Genomic DNA, 24,893 nt, shown 5'->3' with positions numbered 1-24,893 from the left:
CAGATATAATAATGGTTTCATGAGGTGTGTTTGCAAAGAAAGTAGAGCTAGGTTGCACCAGACTGAATAGAATCCGCCCACTGTGAATGATCTACTTCAGCAAGCAAACAGTGTGGCCAAATATTCACTTCCATTTTTCTATGAAACTCACCGCACAGCTTTTGCACATCTGATATAAAAAGATTAGGAACAAACGTAAGGACCCGACCACTGATATGCCGCGCATATCATTATTTATTGAAATACTGAAAAATTCCATCAGTGTAAAGAAACTCTTGGCAAGAAATGACATGACAGTACGTCATTCCAATTAATATAGTACATTTAGAGTCATGAACCAAGTAACTGCACACCGAGTAGTAGAATGGTCTGAAATCCAAGGCAGTTGCAGAACATCAGTAATACATCGCAAGTACTGACACGACAGAATGTCTGTTCACACAAAAAGAGCACAATAATAAAACATTAAAAGCTCAACATTATTTTGTGATTTCTGTGTCTGCTTATATTTACTATCAGGGCATGCCAGATAAAACGATTACCACAGCGCTCTGAACTTATGGTGTTGAGCAACATAAGAGTTGCCCTTTATTAGCCTGTCAGTGTCCTTGGAATAGCAAGGTAGAACTATTCTGATTGAAATCTGGGCAATATACCCATATAATAGTCTCTAAAATAATTGTAAACAATGCAACAGAGAATTAGCTTTACAATGTTCTGTAAGACATCAGTAAGGGTGGTTTCCTAAGACCTGGAGCTGGCAACTAAGAGTACAGACATAAGGCATAGTTTGCCTTTACTGTACTTTGTAGAAGACAAAGCTGTTTCCAAGCTTGTGTCCATTAAAATAAGCATTACGGTTTTACATTCTGCACTGTAGTGAGACAACTGAATACAGAAAACATAACCTAACTACCGTCTTTGGTATAGAACATACAGTTTACAAGACAGTTTTTTTTATTTAATGCAAAGTTTCAACTTTAAATCTTCCTGTTCAGCTAAAGATGGAGCCTTGGGTCACATCATTTACAACAGCCTTTCATTTTTACATTTTCAGAGTCACATTATATATATATATGCATATATATATATAAAAATGAAATGTGTGATTATTTTAAGATACGTTTGTCCCTGAACTGACCGTAGCTGCTAATATCTGAAAGGCGCTACAGTGAACAAATGCATTTATTTGGCTTTGTCATTTTACACAAAGATGAAACAATGAAGAAATAAATTAGTAACATAATTGTCTACAGTTGAAAACTATGATATACAATATAAATGGTGCTATTCCAGTAACAAAGCCAAAAACCTGGAAAAAAACAAAAGAACTAACTGTTTATACAGTCTCTACTAGTGATCTTGTCGCCAAAGATCTATCTGTTAAAATTAATGTCTTAGTGAGATTCCCTTTTTGATTTTAGTGTCTCACGACAGAATTAAGTACTGGTAAAAAAAATTACCAATGAAACATAATTAAGGAAATCATTGCTTTGCAATTTGTGTCAACCCAGTTCCTTCCCACAGGAGTTAGTAAATGTAAACACCTTTGTTTTCTGAATTTCCGGCATTAATACTTTAATTATATTCTTCCCCATATTCAGATTCAAATTTGCGCAGTCAGCTAGCATGATAAAGAAATAAGGCAAGACTCACATAAATGTGACATCACAAATTTAATACTGCCATCTTTAAGTATTGAGAGATTGTGAACATGAAATAAAAAAAATTTACAAAAAAAAAATCCAAGTTGGTTGTAAGTTTTTCTTTCTCATTATTGTTCTGCAGCAGGCTTTGGTCTAGTTCAAATAACGTACACTTTGGCTAAAAAAAACTAATGGGTACACAAGGCGGTTGTCAAACTAATTGCTTGACAGATGGTTCCTCACAGCTTCTGCAGCCCTCACACATAGATAGGCTCTTGTGATTTAAGCGAGCAAATGGACAGTGAAGCCAACTACAGATAGCCCTTTAGATCTCCTATCAGGAACCACATCGACGATCACTGGGGACATAGTTTTTTTGGGGAAGGAGAGGGAGAGAGAAGGTTGTGACTACTCATTACTGTTACCAGATTTGCTTTGTATTCTGCATGCTTTGAAATTTAAGGGTTACTTAGTCCACTTGAAGCCCCCGACTGCATTGCCATTAGTGCACAACTCCCCAGCTTATTCTTAAATTTCCTGGAATTAGTGGTCAATTTAAACAAAGTGGAAACTATTGTATGATATTATTTTCATCATTTTTGACACGGTGAACTTCATATGAGTAAGCACTTCCTTAAGGGCCTCACAGAGGTTTCCTTTGGGGGCGTATACAGAGCCCAGGTGCGTTTGGGTTCACGGTTATCAGATTCCATGGCAATACCTGTTACATCACTTGTTTAATGATGAACTGATCACATGACAATGTCCTCTGATATCTTTCCATCTAGTGCACTGAAATGTTTCTTTTTAATTACAGTTGCTTGGTGCAGCTTTGAGTTTTTGCTCAAGATGCAAAGACCCTGGGGTTGTAATTTAAGCCCGTTTGGCATGTAGCATTTCAATGAGAAGGTTGTTGCAGGGCACATCTCCGTTTAGGTGCTTGTAGTAGAGGTATTCTTCGGCCTGCATGCTGATGGCCCGGATTTCTGGTAACCGCAGTAGGAGTTGTCCAAACTTGTCTGTCTGCTGAGGATAGTTGCACATAGCATAGTCCAGCAATGCAGCGTTGACTTGTTCCTGAACACTTTCAACCAGGTGGAAGTTCTCCAAGTTCTTTACATCTGAAAGTAAAATTTAAGTCACAATTAAAGAGGGCTGGGAAACAAAGGAACGGAAGGAGGGGAGAGAGAGAGAGAGAAAGAGAGCAGTGACTGAGAAAGAGACCCAGAAATTTTCTTCCATAAAGAAAAAGCTTCTTTTATTTTGCTGTTCTCATCTATTGTAGCTGTCAACAATAAAAGGGACAGGTGTGTCGATTTGTCTCACTTGTCTTTTTCATTCTCCTTTTAAGAAATGTTGAGATTTTTTAATTAAGAGTGTGAATATTATGCAGTTTTCATTTGAATTACCAATTACCTAGCTTGGGTGTGCTTGTTAAGCACCTTGGGATATCTTCCCGACTCGAAAGGCTCTATCCAAATGTAAATTTGTAGTTTATTATCAACATGAAGATGAGCCCAGTAGATTAAAGTTAGAAGTGGATTCAGCAGGTCCAGCAATTGCTACGTTAAGGTGTTTAGGATTCAGCATGAGAAAGCAATCAGTTGACAGCTAATGGTGCAACCAGGACCTCCCTTACTCTATTACCTGGATTTCTAAATATACATAATACAACAGTTGTAATCCCTGATTAATTTACTGACCTGAGGTTGAATTAATATCCCAACCTTTGGCTGTAAATCCTGGTTAAAAGTTGACAATGCTCTTGTTTCAGTTTGACATCTCTAAATGATTCCGAAAGCCTTTGACCTGTGCAAGCACTGCTAATGAACCATCTGGTACACTCCAATAGCTCTCAAAATAGTCTGCGGTGCGAGCTACTAGACAGAGAATCATCCTGACTGATGAGTCATACGTAAATTAAATGCGCGCCCTTCATAAGGAATACTGCATTGAAATGCCCCCTGACCTCAAGCTTTCATTAAGAAGCACATTTGAAACATACTTCTTTTATAATAGCACCCGACATACTCCTGAAGCGTGTCAGTTTTGTGTGTTAAAAGCTCATCATTGGAAAGGATAGAGAGCATGCAGGAAAGAGGTCTGAATGCCCTTACTGTCCACAGGCAACTCAAAGAAATCCAATCCTTTCCCGCAGATCCTCCTGTGTGTTGTAATTTACATATACAATATATACAGTAAGCAGCAATTGCCTTATCTGGGCTGTTTGAGAAATGGGATTCTTTGTGTTGTTTTCAAAGAAAATGAAGAAGGTGCTGTGAGCTGATCTGATCCTGGAAAAATATTCAAGCACTTGAATAAAATAATTAGTGATAGTTTTTTTCTTAAGGTAGGCAATAGTGTGTTTGGTGGGGGGCTTGGCAGTTACAGTACTTTGACCTGTGACCCATCTACGAACTTCAGTAGTGTCCAGGGATTGATCAGTAATTGTCCCCATCAATCAAATGTAAGAAAGTAATTTTAATCAATACTAGTCGTTATTTGCTCTGTGGAATATAAACCCGTCTCTTGAACTGTATGGTGTTCAGAGTCTCCCCTCAAGTTACATGACGTGGAGATTATTTGCCTTCTTCCACATCATTAGGTATCCTGAATTCTGACTTCATTACTGCTTAAGCAACACTGTGACCTGTCCTCATAATATACTTGTAACTGCAATAGCTGAGTTGGAGGGTTCTGAGGCATTCACAATGCACTTGCTGTTCAAAAAAAGTTGAAAGAGAAAAATGTTCACAAAATAACAAATTGACGTAAATAAAAGAGTCAAAGCCTGCAGAAGAATTTTCAAAGCAAATCTAGAAGTGCATTATTTTGAATCATAGCCACTGGGAAAGCAGTGCTTTCTCTGAGCGCAGCGTGTTACAATATCCCCTATAATCCATTGAACATTATCCACTTAGGGATTAATTATCAACTTTTTGCAGAAGCCGGGCTTGCTGCATTCTCATGGTGCGCATCCAGGCATTTCAAAAGTGTTAGTGGATAGCAGACCATGAGAATAGTCTTGTTGAATGTATCGTTTGCTTTAATTGCTAATGCAGCAATTTATACGTTTCATTCTCAGTTTCAGAAAAGGGAGCTCAGTCCTTTTTGAACTGACTCTTGCAGTTTTTGCACATTACAGCACAAAACATGCGAGGAAAGGTTTCTGTGTCTGGTAGATACAATTAGTCCTTTGAGTGCTGAATGCACTTTGTGGCTTTCAAGCTATGCTCAGTATTGTACAATTCAACATCCCCACAAATCATTTTCTGAAAATTTTCGACTACTAAGTGCCATACAGTGCCTCCTTAATTACTTAATTCTTATTCATATAACCTATAGCACTGCACAGAATCTCCAATTTCTCCCATTTTCCTCTGAAATTAGTCAACATTTTGCTCCCTCAGATTTTGCTAACTTAAACCACTTGTAAAAGCAGTGTGTCACGATTCAGGTGGCTCAGACACTGAATATTGGCAAGCTCTTCAACTATAGTGGCATCCCAACTGAGCCTGATTTTCTTTCAATCTCCACAAGCATGCAATCCAACAGGAGTCACTGAATTACATTCAGCATTGGAGCACTTCTTGATTTTCCATTTCCTAACCCGGGGAAAATGACTCCAAATGTTGCTCCCATTCTGCTGCCCTGACTTAGAACAGTTGTCTCAGTTCAAACAAACATTTGAACCTAGGAATTTCCCAGTTTGCATTAGCTTAGTACAATGTTACAAGGTCTATATGACATTCCTATGGTTACATGAAGGAATCCCTATTTATGATTCAGAGTTCTTACTAGGAAATCCCATTTGAAATTATTATTAATTATTAATAATTTCACTTACAAAATACAAAGCCACTGCACTCTACAGTAAATCCTGTGAAGCAGATGAAGGCGTTTCGATGATGTGATAGTGCGCTATATCAAATGCAAGGATTAGTATTATTAATAATACAGATTTTCGATAAATCAGCAAACTCTCACGCGTACGATATGTCTTAATATTAGTAAATTACTGTATATCCTGGTTGTTAGCACTTTTGTTTCTCTGAGTGATCAGATGCTATATCAAATGCAACGATTATTATGATTATCATCATCCTCAATTCAATTGAAAGAATTGTGCAAGTTGCCAAGGAAGTTCATCACAGTTTATGATCTCATGGTCGTATCAATAAGGCTGCTCACACTTAAATCCATGAGTCACACCAGCACAAGTATAGTGTCACTTTATCACTTATAATATCTTTTACAATCCAACAACAAGAACAAAATTACATTTATAGAGCTCCTTTCACGTCGGGAGGATGTCCCCAAGCGCTGAACAGTCAGGTGTCGGGACCCGAGCATGGGGGAGGGGTAGGGTAGGGGTGAGGGAGGGCAGAGAGGTGAGAGGGAGACCAAAGGTACGGTCGAAGAGAAGGGTCTTGAGATCAGCCTTGAAGGAGGCAAGTGAGGAAGCGAGGTGAAGGGACCGTGGGATGGAGTACCAGAGCATGGGGGCTGAGAGGCTGAAAGCCCGGCCACTGATGGTAGGGTGGGTCGGGCGGGAGACATGGAGCAGGCTGGAGCCCGATGAACGGAGGGAACGGGCAGGTTGTTAGGGAGTCAGCAGGTCAGGGAGGTAGGAGGGGGCAAGGCCATGGATGGCCTTAAAGGTGAGGAAGAGGATCTTGAACTCGATTCTCTGGGGGATGGGGAGCCAGTGGAGTCGGGTGATGGTGGGAGTGATAGGGTTACGGAGCCTGGTGCGTGAAAATACATGAGCTGCAGAGTTTTGGATGATCTGTGAAGGGAAGGCCGGTGAGGAGAGAGTTCCCTTAATCAAGCCTTGAGTGACGAATGCATGGGTGAGGGTTTCGACAGCCTGAGGGGTGAGGCAGTGTCAGAGTCTGGCAATATTGTGGAGGTGGTGGCAGGCAGTTTATGTTTATGATAGTTTATGCTATCATTCATATTTTGAGCATCTTTGAATTCATGGCTTCTGGCTAAGTACAGCACTGTCACAGTTGAATTGTTGAAACTGAGTTTCATGAAAGGTTAATGTGTACCTGTGAAAAGGCTTAGAACAAGAGTCTTTTTTGTTAACCTGTGAGCTGTAAATATTTCGCTTTATGTGTGATTAACAGATACCTGAACGGCATAAACTGATAATGAAAGTTGTATAAATGTGTGCTTTATTATCGTAATAAAATACCTTTGCCTCTCTATTTAACACACCTGTTGTGCCCTGGCTAGTCTTTGAGTGAGGATCTATGCAACATGGGAAGAAAAATCAAAACGTTGAAAAAGAGTTGAAAAAGCTTAACAGGGAAGAACAAACATCTAGAGACTGTGCTTATCCTAGAAACGCTACTGGTCTGTAGAAGTTCCTAATTAAACATTAAACAAAACTAAGTCATGCAGTAATGCAAAACTGAAAATCATTTACAGACAATAAATATTTGAATCCAAAATGATTTAAATAGCTCAGCAATCATAGAAACTTATAACGGACACAAAGTGAAAAGGAAAAAGGGTTAGAAGGCCATCAGTTCCCAAAAGAATCATTCTCTTTTCATCATCAACAACAACAAAACTTGCATTTATATAGTGCCCTTTACGTGAGGTAGCTTCCTGGAGCACTTCACTGCTCTTCATCTGTTTATTGTGGACACAATTGCAGAGTCACAGATCTTCACCGAGTACATTATTTGCAAAACCCCACCATGTTACCAGGTCCAGCAAAAGGTACTGATTAAATATGGGCTTGTAAACCAAACTACTGTAGATTTGCGCAATATATGGACTTATTTATCCAATGAACAGATTGTTCTTCTTGAATCTAGCAAATAAAGACAGGTTGATCAGTGGTAAGTTCCCATCAGTGTATTGCAATCTAACAAATCATTCTAATAGCATTGTGGAAGGTTCCATAAGGAAGGCAATTTTTTTTTGCTTAAATCTCAAACCAGCTTCTAACTTGCATATTCTGATGAACAAAGAGTTACAAATACTAAAGCCAGAAAATGAGACCTGAGGTTACTGACAAATCTCATGAGTGAGTGCATGTGTAACATTCAGTCTGATAAACAGCCTTTTATTCTTATTTCACACATGTATGGTGTAATTTTGTGAGCTAACATTTTTATTAAAATCCCACGTGTCCAATTACAAATTTATCAACTCCTCTGCAGAAATTGCCTTTAAAAAAATGTTGTAAAATATCATTATCAGCAGGTCATCCATGCTGGAGGGCAACCCTGCTTCATCATTGAGCACTGTGTGTTAACTCAATGGAACAAGCCTGCTAGGAGAAGGATGAAAAAAAATTGAGAGACATTCATAGAATAAGAGAAAATAGCATGTTGAGTACTTCTAAATAATTTTTATTTTTTTACTGCCCTCAGTCACCCTTTTACCAGCATGATAAAAATAGCATAAAATTATTCATATTCTATCTCAGCACATCTAAAACTCGTAGGTACACATGCCTCTCAAGTCCACTCCCAGGTCCACTCACGTTTCCTAGAGTGCTCACCATATCAAATAAAAACAGACCTTTCTGTGTCTTTCAACAGTAATCCAGTTGGAGGTCTCATCTACATCCGGCAAAGCAACAATATAACTTTGCATTTCCACTCTATCTCTCTGCTAATACATCACATTATTTTATTTCCGTTTATTTTATTACATCCACCTACAAAATACACGGCCACTACACTTTCCAATAAATCCTGTGAAGCACTTTCAGATGACCTCCAGACTTGAAAGGCACTATATCAAATGCAAGGATTATTACTATTATTTCCTTTTGACTCCTGCAAAGCACAGGACTGATGGTTTAATTGATTTATCTACAGTAACTGCTAGATTTTGTATCCAATCTGCACCCTATATGATTGCTCCATTTAAAACATACTATCTTTTTGGTTTTCTTAAACCAGCATTATTTTACTTGTATCCACACAAAATTGCATTTGTCAACATTCAACCCAACTCCTCCAAATTTCCAAATGTCTTGGAATCTGATTGTATTCTTCCTTGTTATTAGGAGTCCTGTAGCTCAGTGGTTAGAGCACTCGCCTCTCATGTGTGAGACCTGGGTTTGATTCCCGACAGGGTGAAACCTTGGGCAAGTTTCCTTACTCCACGCACCTAATAATAATCCCTCAAGAAGAAAAAAACAATAATAATTTGGTCACTCAATCCACGACTTTATTGTGAACGGGCAACAGGGAATACTGTTGTGTGCAACTGGCTGCAGTATTTCGCCCCAACATATACAGTATATTCTGTAAAGTGCTTTGAGACATCTAGAAGATGTGAAAAGTGCTATATCAAAGCAGGTATTATTATTATTATTAGTTCTGTCTGCTTTTGGTAGCATTTACAATGTGGGGCGATGTTTTGCAATGTGTTCAATCAGCTCCTATTTACAACTAAAGCTGGAGTAGAGTTGCAGAGTCAAAGTAAGTAAAGATGGTGATCAATCTTTGTAGTGCAACTTTAGTCTCAGTCTAAGGATTAGTGAAGATGATAATCAATCTCTTTACTGCCACTTTTAAGAATCTCACTTGTAAGGGTTAACCATGATGCTAATTGATCTCTGCAAGACACAGTTGGCCCTATGCTCAGAGTTGGATCTGGAATGCAGCTCAGAAAGTTCAGATTCCCTGTTGCCTGTTCACAATAAATGGGGCAGCGAAAGAAGGGCCACGATGGCAAATAGTTATAGTTGGGGTCACTCTGCCTTCCTTCTGCAAAGGTCCCTTTCTAACATGTATCAGCTTTAACTTCTCCAATCTTAAATCTCAGGAAAAAACATACAGTGGCCAGGAGTGTATCGTATTCAGGCTCAAAGACATAAATAACAAGTTACAAATACGCAGCTCTGATGACATAAAGTATTAGAGGCAATACAATCAGAACCACGAGACTGAATCACTACCTTAATCTCCTGCAAAGGATTTGTATTCTTTATAAAATACAGTCTAAATATATTGTTCAAAGTCTTTTTTGTTTTTTTACTGCTAATACGAGGCATGTTGTGTGCACTGGAAATGAATTGAATATGTATATATATTATATGCTATATTTACTGTATGTTTTGCTTTAATGCATAAATACAATCTCAGGGTTCATGACAGTGCAAACTACTTGAAATCTGCATATATCTCATAAAAATGAATCCTTGTATGTGATATGGCATTCCCAGTCTGTCTTGACACTCACAACGCAGTACTGGGAGAGTGTTATATTGTTGGATGAGAAGTTAAACTGAAGTCCCACTTGCCTATTCAAGTAGACCTTAAGGATCCTGGAGCATTATTTGAAAAGAAAATGGAACTTCATTCACATTTCTATATGAAATACAAGGATTATTATATTATTACTAATATTCTCCTGGTGTTCTGGCCAGCAATTCCCCAGATAAAATCATTCATTTCCTTTCATTGTTGCTTGTGGGACATTGCTATGCGCAATTGGCTGCTGCATTTGCATACAAATAGACAGTCACTACACTTCACAGTAAATCTTGGGAAGTACTTTGAGATGTCTCGATGACTGATAAGGCACTGTAAGGATTATTATTATTACCCATCTGCTGAATGAAGTAGAATTAAAAGAAGTATCACAGCAGCAGGTAAGATTTTATTAACATTTTAATTCCATTAATGTATGTATCCTTACCAGCTTTGCTGGTTTGCAATGATCAGTACTGAAGGGTTGAATTAAATCTAATATTCACCAACTGTTGGTAAGAGGGACTAAAGTGACAGAAAATCATTTTGGGTCAAGTATCTGGCCTCACTGTAAAACCTCTGGAAGCTCGCAGGCCTGTGGTTGGAAACGGCTCACCTAATGAGGTCATTAAAGCCAAGTTTCCATCAATAATTTTGACAAATTTTAATTAATAATTCATTGAAGTGCCTTGGGATGTATATTTTGTGTGTCAAGGACAGATAATCCATATTATGAATTTTCTTCTGTTTTTCAAAGTTTAACGACATAACAAGTGGCACAACTGCTGACTAAGAGAAGCTGCTGTCATTTGCATTTGTTTATTCCGTGGAAAATTCCCAAAGTTAAGCCACTGCAGGTGAATTAGTAATAGCGTCCAATGCTTATCAGAGAACTCTGCAAATATCTCGGCTGTTTCCTGTTACCGTAAAGCCAATAAGCTTTTTTTTAAAAAAAATGCAATGACAAAACTTGCAACTACACCATATGCTAACATTCAGGTATTTTGATTGCCTAATTCTTAAGTCAAAGAAACAAGCATTCCTGTTCCCCTTTCTGGCAACTTCAATGCAAACAGAATGTGGGCAGCTTGTGTTTAAACAAAATGGAAGATAAGAAGCATTTAGGTAAGAAATCCCTTTGAGGAAACAGCTCATGGGCCATATAAGAACAGGAGTAGACCATTCAGCCCATCAACCCTGCTTTAACATTTTATTAGATCATTTGCAACTTAATAATAATTTCTCTGTCCTTTCACTACATCCCTCAAACGTTCGGGCTAGTGAATTCCGAATTTCTATAACATTTAGTGTGAAAAAAATGTTCTCTGATTTCACTCTTAACCATCTTGGCTGTAATTTAAGATTGTGTCCTCTTGTTCTGCATTGCCCAAACAAAGGAAAACGCTTTTCTCTGCCTGACTTGTCAAACCCCTTTATCATTTTAAACACTTCAATCACATCAACCCTTCTTAGCATAGGGGAACGAAGCCCACGTTTGCCGATACTCTCCTTATAAATGAGCCCTCAAGCCGAAAGCAAGCAGAATTTTCCAAATGTAACCCATTCTGCGATCTAATAAATTGCACAATGTATTAAAAGTTACAGGTTTATTTGTTTGTTTGGGTTGATTTGATTTGCAATTAACAATACTCACTGAAGAATATCCGTGTTATTCCAAAAATACCGTACTTTATAAAAGTCACAATATATTCACCAACATAAAAAGTTAAAGAGTATGTTTACAAACTTATTTTCCCTTAATGTATAGAATCAAAGGCCTCTCTGAGCTGCTGAGAAGCCAAGAAATGAAGGTGTGCCCATTATAAATAATAGAACAAAATTCCTCAGTGGTGGATCAATAAAGGTAAAAGATGAATAATTTATACAGTTGGTATAAAGCCTCTTGTGCAAATTATTTAGGGTCATTTAAATGGGAGATGATGCAAAGATGCGTCTGTTTCCCGGGTATCCAGTCACAAGTAGACAGTTGCTCTATTCTGCCTGTCTTTGTTGAGACTCATTAAATGTTTTGTGAATGTGAAGTATTCCAGAGCAGAGGGTGTGTGTGAGGTTGTGTGTGTGTGTGCCCGTGTGGGGGGTGGGGGGCAGGCAGAAAAGCATGTAATCCTTAAGTGAGAAAATATGTTCACTCTGAAGCAAGCATACCGTGGGTTTTAAGCATAAAAGTGCAATAATGGAAAATATGGTTAGTTTCAAAATTACTGAGGGATTTAAAAATAGCATTTAGATTGCAACCAAGAGTAAACATTATAATTTTAGGGAACAAATATGTTTAAGAGTTAGTGGAAAATTGAAAGCTTTCAAAAAAGCTCATCAGGTGTTGAACACAATTTGCTTTGACTAAATACTCATTTGATGTGAAAGGTGAAATCGAGAGATCGAACGGGATTTCTTATTAAAAGAACCGGTTAAGAAATACAGCAAATGTCACCTTATGTCAGAATTTCTCTCAAGACATATAGAGGTACAACTAAAGGGATATACCTTCCCTTTACAGAGGGTACACCATTACCTCACACTCTCCTGATCGATAGAGACTGAAAAGAGCTCTTTGCCCAACTAAGTGATATGGAGACAAGACTCTGCTAACAAGTACCAAATAGTGGTTAATAGTGGTGAGAGGCTTTTGGAAGCAGAGCTCTCAGTGTGAATCAATGTCCTCAAGACCCAGCTTTATGCTACAATTTTATACTCAATTTGTACTAGAAAGACAAGTATTACTTGATACATTTGAAAAGGCAGAAGTTATCTCGCTTTTAAAAATAGCAATGCGAGGAGGATCAATTCCTGTTTTCAGAACTAAAATCTGCGTGGAATCGATATTGATTGTGAAATATTTCATACATTGCTTACAGCTGCATTTAAACGTAAACAGTTTGAAACATTCAGGATGTTGTATATAGGATATAGTTTGTGTTGTGGCTTTGGATGCCATTAGCATTGTACTTCCATAGGTCTTTGTACAAGGCATTTTCTTGACACTGTATTCAAATATTGCACTGCTATACTTTATGAAACCATCAGGCTAGATAGCCATGGGTTCCACCCTTTAAAATGGGACTACAGATAGATTTGATAAAGTATTTGTAAAATAGGTTGCAGAATGTTACATTTTCTCAGTGAATTACACCTCTTCTATTTGGTCTGATCTTTTCAGTCCTCCTTTGAGATTCCTTCATAGGAATTGTGCTGCCAATTTGGATTGTAAGCTGCTGAAGCAGTTCCATATGTTCAGTCTGTCACTGAGCACCAGAATAATAACTTCACAAAAATAAACTCAACTGCTCCCATGTAACGCTGTACTTGTAGAGTGAGTGCTCCTCCTCACAATCCAGGGGAATGGCAGCTTTGGAGCACTTTGTGGAAGAATAAAAAGTTTGTGGGCAAAAAGGGAACAATACAGTCTAGGGCAGTTTTTCGGCTCACTGGGGAAATGGAAGTTATATTTTAACAGCTTAAGATTTTGCAGTGCAAATGAACGAAAATAAAAGGGTGATAAAGTGCGATAAAGCAATGTTATAAAGCCCTATGAAATGTAAGTTACTTTTCTTTAACCTTAAAGGAGGAAAACTTAATTATCCCACCACTTGAGGTTACACATATGCTTTGCTCGTGCTATCTTTTAAGGTGCCCCCATTAGCCCTAACACTTAATGTGCACACAGGGAAGGATGTCATCACCTATAACCATTTAATTCAGGAAACCCTGATTCAGGAAACCCTCGCCCTATAAAAGGAAATTATAGTATGCACGCAGCTTTAGTCACTGAAGTAGGTGACAGTGTTGTAAAGGAAAATATCAGCTAAAAGCAAGTACTTTCAGGTTGTCACAAAGGAAGTTCTCAACTCACTTCACCACCTGAATTCTCAGCACAAATACCACATGAGACCTTTTCCTATCACTCGTACTTTCACACAAAATACTTTCAGTATCTATTGATTTCTGAAAGCTTACATCTCATGAGGATTTGGAGCGCTTTACAAATGAAATTGTATTCACTAAAAACAAAACAAAAAGCCGAGCGCAACATCTGCTGGAAATTCCATTGTGATCTGAATACAGGCTTTTGTGGATCTTATGGGAATCATCATTCTGCAACTTCTAACAGTATAAGAATTGGGAGCCATCCTGCATTGGGAGCTACTTTTAAGTCTCAGTAAAATGTCAACATTGTTCCAATTTGCAAAGAAGCAAACCGATGCGTGTGTACAGCTCAGAAGGAGTAACAGTGCTGACTGAGAGAGGCAGAGGGCAACATTTATCAACAGAACAATTAAATCACTTTGTTCTTCTATATCTCAACCTTTGCTGCTCATTCTCAGATTGCTGGAAAGGTAACAGAAACATCGGACATTCCTAGGCTGATCATTCATTTAGTTATATGAATATATTTCGGCTCACGATTATGACACTGCAAAAAAGTCACAATTGCCATCATAGAGCTTCTAAAGATATCAGAAATAGCTCTGTGCTATAATTTTGACTTGTAATCGAAGTACATTATTTTTAAAATAAAAATAAATCATTTTAAAAACATTACCTACGGGATCCTGTTTATCCTTTACTTTACTTTGTTTTCCTGCCTATTCTCTCACCATTCTTTTTTTTTAATTAAATCTATTTTTTACTTCTTTCCAAACTCATTTTTAACATAATTCTACTTTAAAACATATCACTCATTTTCTTCTCCTGCCTTCCTGCTCTTATGCTGATTTTTTAAGGGGGAGTGCCTGTTTTTAAAACTGACTTTTGATTATCTGAACAATGGCTATTTTCACAGCCAACAAACAGTTGAAAGACTGGCAATTGGTGGCAGGTACGACCCAGGCGATTGATTTGACGAGGAAAATTGTGTCAAACTGGAATGAAAAGATAATAATAATCAAAATAATTCTTGCTTTTGACATAGCGCTTTTCATGGGTTTCATGGTGGAAGAACATCTCAAAACACTTCACAGGATAAACTGCAAAATTGTTCTGACTGTGGTGTATTTTGTATGCAAATGTGGCAGGCAATATCCACAAAGTGAGAGACCAATTTTATTTTGTGGATTGTTAGCCAGGAAACTGGGAGAAACTACCTCCTCTTTTCAAAAGGGTGATGGATTTTTAATGTCTACTCCAATAGGCAGAGGGGACTTTGGTTTAATATTTCATCCCAAACATGACACCTCTAAACAATGCAGCGCACCCCAAGCACTGCATTAGCGGGCAAACGTAGACAAAGTTCCGATATGGGGCATGAGTTATAGCCTTCTTGACTCAGAGACGAGAGTGCTATCATCTGGGTCAGGCTCAAATCACAGGTAAACTTGTCTGTGGCGCTCAGAGGGTTAAACAGCAAAGCTAATAGCAGAGTGAAATTCTCCACTTAGTTTATGTGTCCAGTCGTGATGAGTGGATATTGATTTTTTTATAGTGGGTTGTATCAGGGACACTTGATACATCAACAGTAAAAGTAAAGTGTAACGTTTGTGATGAGGCAGAAAAGAAGACAGCAGCAAATAAGCACATCATTATCTATGGAGTCAATGAGCAATTTGTACTTGTAATCTATGATTCACGACAGGTTTTCCTTTTATACATATTCTAACAAACATAAGTCCAGTTACTTCAATACCATACTAATTCAAGATATTCAATGACCTTTTCTATTCACCCTGGCTTTTATCCTATTATGTCTGGGGACTGAACTATTGCTGTTTACTTGCTCCATTTATTCTGTGTTGAAAAAGCTACTGTTACCATCAGCACCCATTTTAAAAATGAAATAGCTACCAAATACTATTTTTAAGTTTAACATCTTCACATTTATTCCTGTACATTGCTTGCATCACATTGTTTTTATCTGAACAGCTACACTGGATGTGATTCGCACAAGCCTATCTGTCCTCAACTTATAAATCATGAAGCTTAGATATGCTGAATACCAGTCAATGTGCAAGCATTTAGTTTGTACTGTCAAACTGTTATTAATTTAACCACTTCATACAATCAGATCTGGTAACTCCTCCATGCCTGAGTGTTATAATAATAATATATAGTGATAATCCTTAATATAGCACCTTAATAGCATCAAAGCACCACAAAGTACTTTACAGGATACACTGTAAAGTAATGTAACTGTATGTATTTTGTGTCCAAACACGGCAGCCGATTTGTGCACAGGAATGTCCCACAAACAATCATGAAATAAGTGACAAATTTTATTTGGGGGGACTGCTGGCCAGGTCACTGGGGAAACTCCTTTCTCGATAGCTGAATAAAAATACGAACAGAAAGACCACTCACAAATTGCATCAACTGAAAACAACTCCAGATAGATTTGCATAAGCACGCCAATACATTACGCTACGCGAAGGGTACCCTCATATGAATGCGAGTTGTTGCTGTTGTTGCATCTTGTGAGGCCTGAAATTCTATTGGTTTTAAGACCCAAATCCATTCAGACCATTTTGGAAAATTCTTAAATTCAGTTTTCATTTGCAAGTTGTTTTTTTCATAGTTTTTTATAGTATAACTGCAGAAAAGTGCTTCCAAATGAAAATACATTGAAGAACTTTCCAAACTTCTGTTCAATCTTACATTTTAAGTCAATGGTCCTTAAGCGTAACATGAGGTATTTCAGGCTTTGATGCAACCAAAATAATAAATTACATTTGTACAGCGCCTTTCACTTTCGGAGGACATCCCAAGGTGCTGGTGCTTTATAGTTCCAGAGGTTTGAGAATATATGGAAAACAAGATGGCTCATTGGACCTTAAATGATCATTTTCAAAGTCTCTCCTGTCTCAAATTACTCATCAATTCTTGCGAGAGCTGGGTCCTTCCACAGGTTCCCCCGCTGAACAGCTTTGCTGTCAACTGTTCCCAGATTATCCCCACAATTAAAGTCAATGACTATTACTGAGAACTTTTGCTTTCAAGTGAAGCAATAAACCCTATCAGAAATCATTGATCAGCAGCTTCACTGGGCTGGGCACGTTCTAAAGAAACTAATGGAAGCACCGAGGTAGTTAAAATAGTTTTTGCAGTTAGCTACCCACCAGTGGGAAGCAAACTGAGGCAGATCCAACTTTTCTGCTCCCAAATACATTCAAAATTGATATATGATGTCAGCAATACTACGACATATCCGACATCTTACCCGAGAAGAATCCAGGGACACAATTCATGCTCGCCTGAAGATCCATGACTGACTGACTGATAAGCATGATCAAAGTGAATGAATAATTGCACCATTTGTATTTATTATTCGCATTGAGGAATTCTCTTCAGTTTATCTTTACGGTTTGTGTAAAAAAAACAGAAACTGGTGAAAGTAAATGCTTAAAGATAATTGACGGTAGTAGATTCTCCCATAAGTCTTTCTACCTCTAATTTGTTATGGATTATTTTCTTCCAGAGAACCCACTTTAACCTCCCCTTTTATAATACGTTCTTTATACGACTCTCGGTGATGTTTTATGAAGCCACTTCACTTCACATGACATTCCTTTCCTTGTATTCGTAGGCTCTCTGGTCTGTTAAAATTGCAATTACCTTTAAAGATTTCTCATATATGACTTCAAATAATGAATTATTTATTTTGGATATTGATGACATTCAGTCAATAGCTGTTTCAGTTCACTTTCCATTTTCCAGGTTTTACTTCAAAATTAAACCCGGGCTACTTTTTGATGCAGCCAAATAAAAGCACAGAACTGTGGCAACATCACATCAACAATAGGGTAAAACTGTCTCACAATATCTGGTCTAAAACCCAACAGACATTCCCTATTATAATAATATATTCCTTATCTAGTATAGTTGCTTATTACGTTGAACTGTCCCAAAATGCTTCGCAGCAATTACTGTTAACTCTAGTGATTACATTTTTTGTAAGCAAACACAGCCCATTTTTGTGCTAGCAAGCTCCCCAAAACATCCATAAGAATAACCAATTCACCTAGAATCTAAGAGAAATCCCCTTCTCTTTACTGCCAGAGTAACTCATGGAAATAATCCAGGAGAAATTCCCTTCTCTTTACAGTCAGAGTAAAGGAATCTGTCCATTTCCTGATTGGACCCGTCAACTGATCAATGGAAACCTTGTGTCGGCTTGTTGTAAAGTATGAATTGTACAAAAAACCAATTGTTCTCTGAAGATTAACATTAAGCATTAAGGAAATCTTGCTTTAGTTCTTCACACTTTTGTACGTGTGTATTATGACAGTTAGATTTGACTTGAGTGGTAATGCTTTCCTCCGTACGTGAGAGAATTCATCAAAGAAAGGCTATTTGTGTATTGAAAGGTGATGAAGTATTTCATTTCTGATTGGGTTAAGGAAAAGAGAAGTCTATGTGTTTCCTTTCCCCTCCACCACTCTTTCAAATGTGAATTTAACCTTTTCAATTATTTTAGGAAAATAAACTGATTTGCTCAAGACTTTTGGGCACAACAGCTACAAATTCTAGTTTATGGCAACTCCACAACTGAATCACAGCAACCAAGCTCCTGCAAAAGTGTTTTCTATAAATGAGCTTCTGGATACTGGATTGAGAGTCAGCTACAAATCAAGCTGGTCTAATATTTGCTTCCATAAAACCAAACACAGTATATGTTGTTGGCTGGGAATTTGATATGAGAACTCAAGTGTTAGAAGAAAATATGGGCCAGTGTGGATGGGGAAATATATGGAGGAATGATCTGCAATTTGCATTATATAGTACAAAATAGTTTTGATATCTTGACATCAGTAGTCTTGTTTCCTTTGCCCTATCAGATTCTCCGAGTGAGTCCATCATCCCCATCCTAGCCAGGCTCCACTACCTTCCTATTCCCCAGTGAATTGACTTTTAAGATCTTTATTCTCACCTTCAAATTGCTCCCATACCCTTACCACACCCTACCCTCTGATCTCCTGTCGTCTGGTTTGCTTAATGTAGAGTTATGGCAATGTGCCTACAATGTGCCACAACACAGGCACAGGAAGTGGTTGTATAAATATTAGAAGAGTACATTCAGCTTAGATTACCTTCCACAAGGGCATTAGAAAGCACAGAGCCATGAAAAAGTGCATTTGACCCATCGAGTCAGTTCCTTTACAGTCTATGTTAAATCTGATCTATCATGGACTCTATTCAGTCTATTCATCTCCTGAGCTAAGTTACTGTCAGCTTTCTTGTCCCCTTAATGTTAAATCAAAACCTACCTAACCTTCCACCCTTCATTATTTGTGATGACTAGTCATCTTCCTTGGTATAACATTTCCATGCACGTCTGTGGAATCGTCCTGTGCTACACATCACTCCATTATCTCCATTTACTTAGTGTTAGAACCCTCAATGCATCTATTCATCCAACTCTTTTTAAAGCTGTTAATTGACTGCTTGAGCTGGGAGTTTAACAGATCCACTATCTCTTAAGCCTTGCTTGGAGGATTAGAATGGAAGGCAACTGCCGAGTGAATCTGTACATTCTGTTTTTACCTTACAATACAATGCAATTCTCTACACTGACAAAAAAATATATAGAACAATACAGCATGGAAACAGGCCATTTGGCCCAACTAGTCCACTTGGTGTTTATACTCCATAAGGCATCAACCCCTCCCAAATCCCTCACCTGTACCCCTTCTATTCACTTTTTGCTTAGGTATGCAACACGTTTCCTTTTAAATATTTGATGGTTATACTGAATGTATCGACAAATATTAGACCACTCTCCCATCTTTCACAGGACTAAATCCCAGTAATGGTTAAAACCCAATGAATATCATGGTAATATTTTCCTTGGTGGTCTTAATTTTTTTTTGTGGGTTTCTCCTTCGATTGTGTTTAAATTTCTTAGATCCTTTTGCTTGTTACATCTCAAAGAGCTCAATGCTCTCAATACTCAACACAAACCACCTTACTCCTTTCTATCCATATTGATTGCTCTTAAACTCTGAACTTGGAAGTGACTTATATCCAAAAGCTGCCAAACTGCTTTGCTCACTAGAAAAAAAACAGCTCCTATTATCTTGCAGTTAATTAAGATGTACCAGCAGTTTTATGCACCATAATGTGTTTCTGCCAACTCTCAGAGGTGTAAATATCGAACCGTCGCTGCTACTGAATGTTAATCAATCTTTACAGAATTTAAAATTATTTCATAAATTTAAGAAATGGTAATTTGCAAATAGCGTTATCTAGTCCCAGGTGCATGTAACCACTAACTCCCTTGTATGCACATTATGAAGAAATGAACATCAATTTTGACAGCTGATAGTATCCATAGTATTTGTGGTTAATTAGGTTATTATTTCTGGGAATTCAAACAGAAAAATAATGCATGGATGGTAGCCAGCAATTCTGCATCATTGTTTGGAACTACTTGTTCCAATATTAACTCCTTTAGTCTCTTTATTGTCGTCAAGGACAAATTCCCATAATTATCTTAGTAATGAAATACGCAAAATTGAATTCTTTAACATGGGATACCCGGAGTGCATTAGGCATATCATGCCGACTTACATAAAATGCACACCAATTGTAAATTGTGTCAGAATGGAGTCTCCCAAGCTGAAATGACTTCCGGCTTGCTTACTAAGGAATCTTGTTTGAACTCAATGTGGCTTTGACCCCATTGACTACCTTTGAATCTGAAATATGCACACTGACATGCAATCGTTTTGGTAGAAAGATTCTGAATGGCACTGGTTAGGTTTCGCACTCACTCATTCAACAAAAATTGATCTTGCAAATGTGAAAATAGTTTTGCGTTGGTCCCCATACAAACATTTAATAACAGAATTTTCTACTGTAGTTATTTTGTTTTAAAAATGAAAGAAGTGGGACTGTATGACTGTGACTGTAAATTCTCAAGAACAATAATTGTTAGAATTGTTTTAATACTATATAATGTAGGAAGCTAACTCTCTACTCACTCCTTATAACAATGCACCAGCCAATTTGAAGAGATACATGTGCAGATTTCAATTAGTGCTTCAATTAATTTAATTACATTTTAATTTACATGGGGGACAGTTTTCCAATTGTATTTTATACAGCTTTAGAAAACAGAATTTTGCAGTCCCATTGTAACATGTACATGAGTAGCGAAGTGGTCCTTGTGTATATGCTGTGAAGCAAGGATCAGACTATGCGGTAATACGATGCAGGTCTCAGGGTTAGAATTTACAATTACAATGGCCTGACCTCTCGGTTGGTAGGGTACATCAAGCTGTGTCAGGCTCTGTAAATATTATCAACCCTTGTGCATCTTGTCTTCAAGACAATCCACAGATTGAAGTGTCAATTTGCTAATGTTTCTGTTATCAGACAGGAAAGGCAAAAAATATATCCTCTCCTGCACCATACAAGATGTAGACAGAGCAGATTAAATATGTATTGGAAGGTCAGGTCGTGGTTGTGTTTAAACTCTTAGTCTTTCTTTGCACTGTTTTTTAGCAGTTGAATGGAGTCTATTGTTTGACATACATGCTGATTAATGTTTACCATTTCAGCAAACCGGGATGTCCCAGGTTGAGTGAGATGCAAGGAATCAATAGTGCTCAGCAATTATTTGCCCATTGATAAACCCTTCATTTTTAAATGAACTACATTTGTCTAAGGCTTGACAGTGATTGTAATGTGGTGCCAGTCACTTGGCGCTTGTTTCAGGATTGTGTTCAGTGTAAAGACAAGCTGCTGAATGAAGAGAACATGGGTCAAGTAATGTCTAACCTCCTCTTTATTGGCACTTCATTTTACAGGCACCCGGTCAAATGCAGTCAGTGACAAATCACTGCTTATCTCCTCTGCCAGTTTCCCTTAACATAAGACCTAACAGTGTTAACCATTAAAGCTACATTTTTACTGGACCAAAACTATCCCATTCTCTTTCACACAGATTTATTCCAGTTACGATAGAGCAGAATCAAATTAAACATGGGCAAGATGCAATGTTAGTTTCTAAAGTGTTTTAATGTTTGTCAGAGTTTATTTATATTCCTCCATATATCCCTACTTTATATTTTATATTATGAAATATATTCTAAAGTCATTAGCTGTGACCATGTTACCTCTTCTGTGTGCTTGTTAGTTGTCAAGGCCTTTGAGACATCCTCCCGATGTGAAAGGTGCTACACAAATGTAACTTGTACTGTGCTGTAAGTTCTAAGAAACAACTCACTGGATGGCAGAGGTCAAAATAACTTGGACTCCTCCTCACCCCTTCTCAAACCAACAAGTAACAAACACAAAAGTTCTATCAGCACCTTGAGTGTTCAATTACATTTTTCAGATATAAACTAATATATTCAGATGAATAACAATGGGGCAAAATATGTGGCCTTTCAGAATGTTTTTGATTATCACATTATGAAATAAGTGGAAACGTGATCTCAATGTGTGCATATACAAAAGGCTGGATCAATTAACCCCTTTCATGGTCGCTTAGCTCCTGCACACTATGGGAGAGAGATGGCGTATGGTGCATAAGAAAAGAGAGTCCAGTTCGTATTCCTCATGGTTACATTACTAACAGAACCAGTGAAAGAGTATGATCGTTTGAATTAGGAACTACGCAGCAGGATTATTCTGGATTTTTAATAAAAAGGTTTCCCCTCTTCCACCGAAGCTCGCCTTCTGAAGGGCCACAATTTTTATTCACAACATAAGCAGAGATACCTGGTATCAAGTGATATATCGGACAAACTGCACCATGTTTCTGAATGCTTATGCAGCAACAGCACAGACTGCTGAATTAGCTGACAAATGCTAAACTAACCTTCTGATGAGCAGATCTCCTTTGAAATTCTTCCATTTTCCTAAGAGAGCATATTATGTGAAAAAGACTGGTCTGTAATTAAAAAATGTTACCTCACTCTTGCTCAAGGTACTAACTGTCATTAACATGTCCTCAATATTCACAGACTACCCTGGTATTGAGTAATTCAATATAGCGGAGATTAGTATACTTGTGGTTCATTCATATAATCACAGAAGCTCAAAACATTGGAGAAATGAGATTCTACCCACCTTCTGTGTTAAACTTATGCAAATACTTTCTGCGTGATTCACAGCTGTAAATAGCACAAGCTGTACCTAAATTATTTATACTACACAGACAGCTAGAGTGATCCCCAAACTGCAGTAAGGGCACACTAAGGACAGTCAGCAGGCAATGGTTTGAAGAGAGGAAAAGCAGAACGATGGCATTTAAGGGACATAATGCAATGCATTTTCGAGACAAGAAGAATTTCATGGAGTACATATAGAATAGGACGTTCTTTGGAAAATACCAAGGGTGTCATGCACTATGTTAAAATCCTGATGCAATTCACAGATCTGTTTGAAACAAGACTGTTAGTACCTTCTGTTTGGAAGATCTGAATTAGTTCAGGAAAGGTACAGAAGACAATAATAAAATGTAGCAGATAATAATAATCCTTGCATTTGATACAGCGCCCTATCACGTTATTGAGGTTTCTCAAAGCACTTCACAGAATATATTGTAAAGTGGATTGACTGTATTTTGTAGGTGAAACGCGGTAGCCAATTGCACACAGCGATATGGGCATATTATCACATAGATAGATATTCTGACAAAGGATTACAAGTGAATGGAAAGTTTCAAATCCTTATTTCGGCCATGGTTGTAATCAACTCTGTGATTTCTTGCCTTTATCTGTATTTTTTTTAAGATGCAGAATAAACTCTTTGCAAAAATATGTGATTGATTTACAAGTACTGCCTGCTGAAAATGTGCCAATAATCCCTACGGCAGCTTTCAAAGCAACCTACAGAAACTTCACAACTGCTTTAGTTGTCACTTTGGACCATGGTTACTGACACAGTTTTTTTTCTGCCTGACTTTTACGGTAATATTTATTTAAGTAAATTAACAATGGAACAACCTTCATTATAATGCTGTGTTTAAATACAAGCAGATATAAAAAAAAGCTTTGAACTGAAAGCAGACCAACCAATGAAAAATCGGCGGTGTAAGCTTTGACATTTTAGTTCACATTTACAATGCAGATGATAAACTAAAGCCAATGGCTTTACTGTAAGTAGTCTTGTTAAGGAGTAAATCTGTACCATCAATAATATAGCACAGAACACTGTGCTTCTGACATAAATATTTATCATTCAGAGCTATAGCAAATGACCTTTAAAACTTAGGACATTCATCCTGCACATGCAGAATCTGTCAGGTGTGTTCACTAGCCTGTGTCCAATCATTGACCGGCCCATGAAAAACTCACTTCACCTGAATATCATGAAATACTGTGCTTAGGAATCCTGCTACACATCTCACAAAACCTTGCTCTTTCTTTCATACCTCTTAAAATGACTATTGAAGTAAAACTTTTTTTTTACACAGCCATGCTAAAGATTACAAGATAAGGTATGGAAATTCCCGACAAGCTTATTCAGTGGAACAAGGCTTGGCTGTTCGGAAATTTAACTACATCATTTAACTAGCTGGGAATGAAGACCCATGAAACAGCAACAACAACAAAATTACATTTGTATAGCGCCTTTCATGTCGGGAGGACGTCCCAAGGCGCTGGACAGTCAGTGTTTTGGACCAGATCTGGGGGCCGGGATTGGGCAGGGTGGAGGGCAGGCAGGGAAGGAGGGTGGGCAAAGGCATGGTAGGAAAGGAGGGTCTTGAGATGGATCTTGAAAGAGGCAAGGGAAGGGCGAGGCAGAGGGACTGCGGGATGGAATTCCAGAGGGTGGGGGCAGAGTGACAGAAGGCCCATTTGCCAATGGTGGGGTGGGCGAGGCAGGCATGTGAAGCAGGCCAGTGCCCGCTGAGTGAAGGGCGCGAGCAGGATGGTAGGGGGTTAGGAGGTTGCAGAGATAGGGGGGAGCAAGGCCATGGAGGGCTTTGAAGGTGAGGTCCAGGATCTTGAACTGTATCCTCTGTGTGATGGGAAGCCAGTGGAGTCAGGTGAGGATGGGGGTGATTGGGCCACGGAGCCTGGTGCAGAAAAGGACATGGGCTGCAGAATTCTGGATG

At 38.1% G+C, this 24,893-nt stretch overlaps 1 protein-coding gene across 2 annotated transcripts in view; it reads right to left on the bottom strand.

The window, feature by feature from the left end:
- Positions 1-219: 219 nt before the first annotated feature.
- nr5a2 (nuclear receptor subfamily 5, group A, member 2) overlaps positions 220-24,893 on the bottom strand; it is an 82,290-nt gene continuing 57,616 nt past the window's right edge. For both annotated transcript variants that reach the window (XM_007887317.2, XM_042335367.1), the window contains one exon: positions 220-2,767. In XM_007887317.2, the coding sequence (XP_007885508.1) occupies positions 2,520-2,767 (248 nt within the window). In that variant the 3' untranslated portion in view covers positions 220-2,519. The remainder of the gene's footprint in view (positions 2,768-24,893) is intronic.

This window comes from Callorhinchus milii, unplaced genomic scaffold (assembly GCF_018977255.1).
Source record: "Callorhinchus milii isolate IMCB2004 unplaced genomic scaffold, IMCB_Cmil_1.0 Scaffold5, whole genome shotgun sequence".
In the NCBI taxonomy this organism is placed as follows: Eukaryota; Metazoa; Chordata; class Chondrichthyes; order Chimaeriformes; family Callorhinchidae; genus Callorhinchus; species Callorhinchus milii.
Note: the sequence above shows the minus strand (reverse complement) of the source record. Positions and strands in the feature narration are given on the sequence as shown.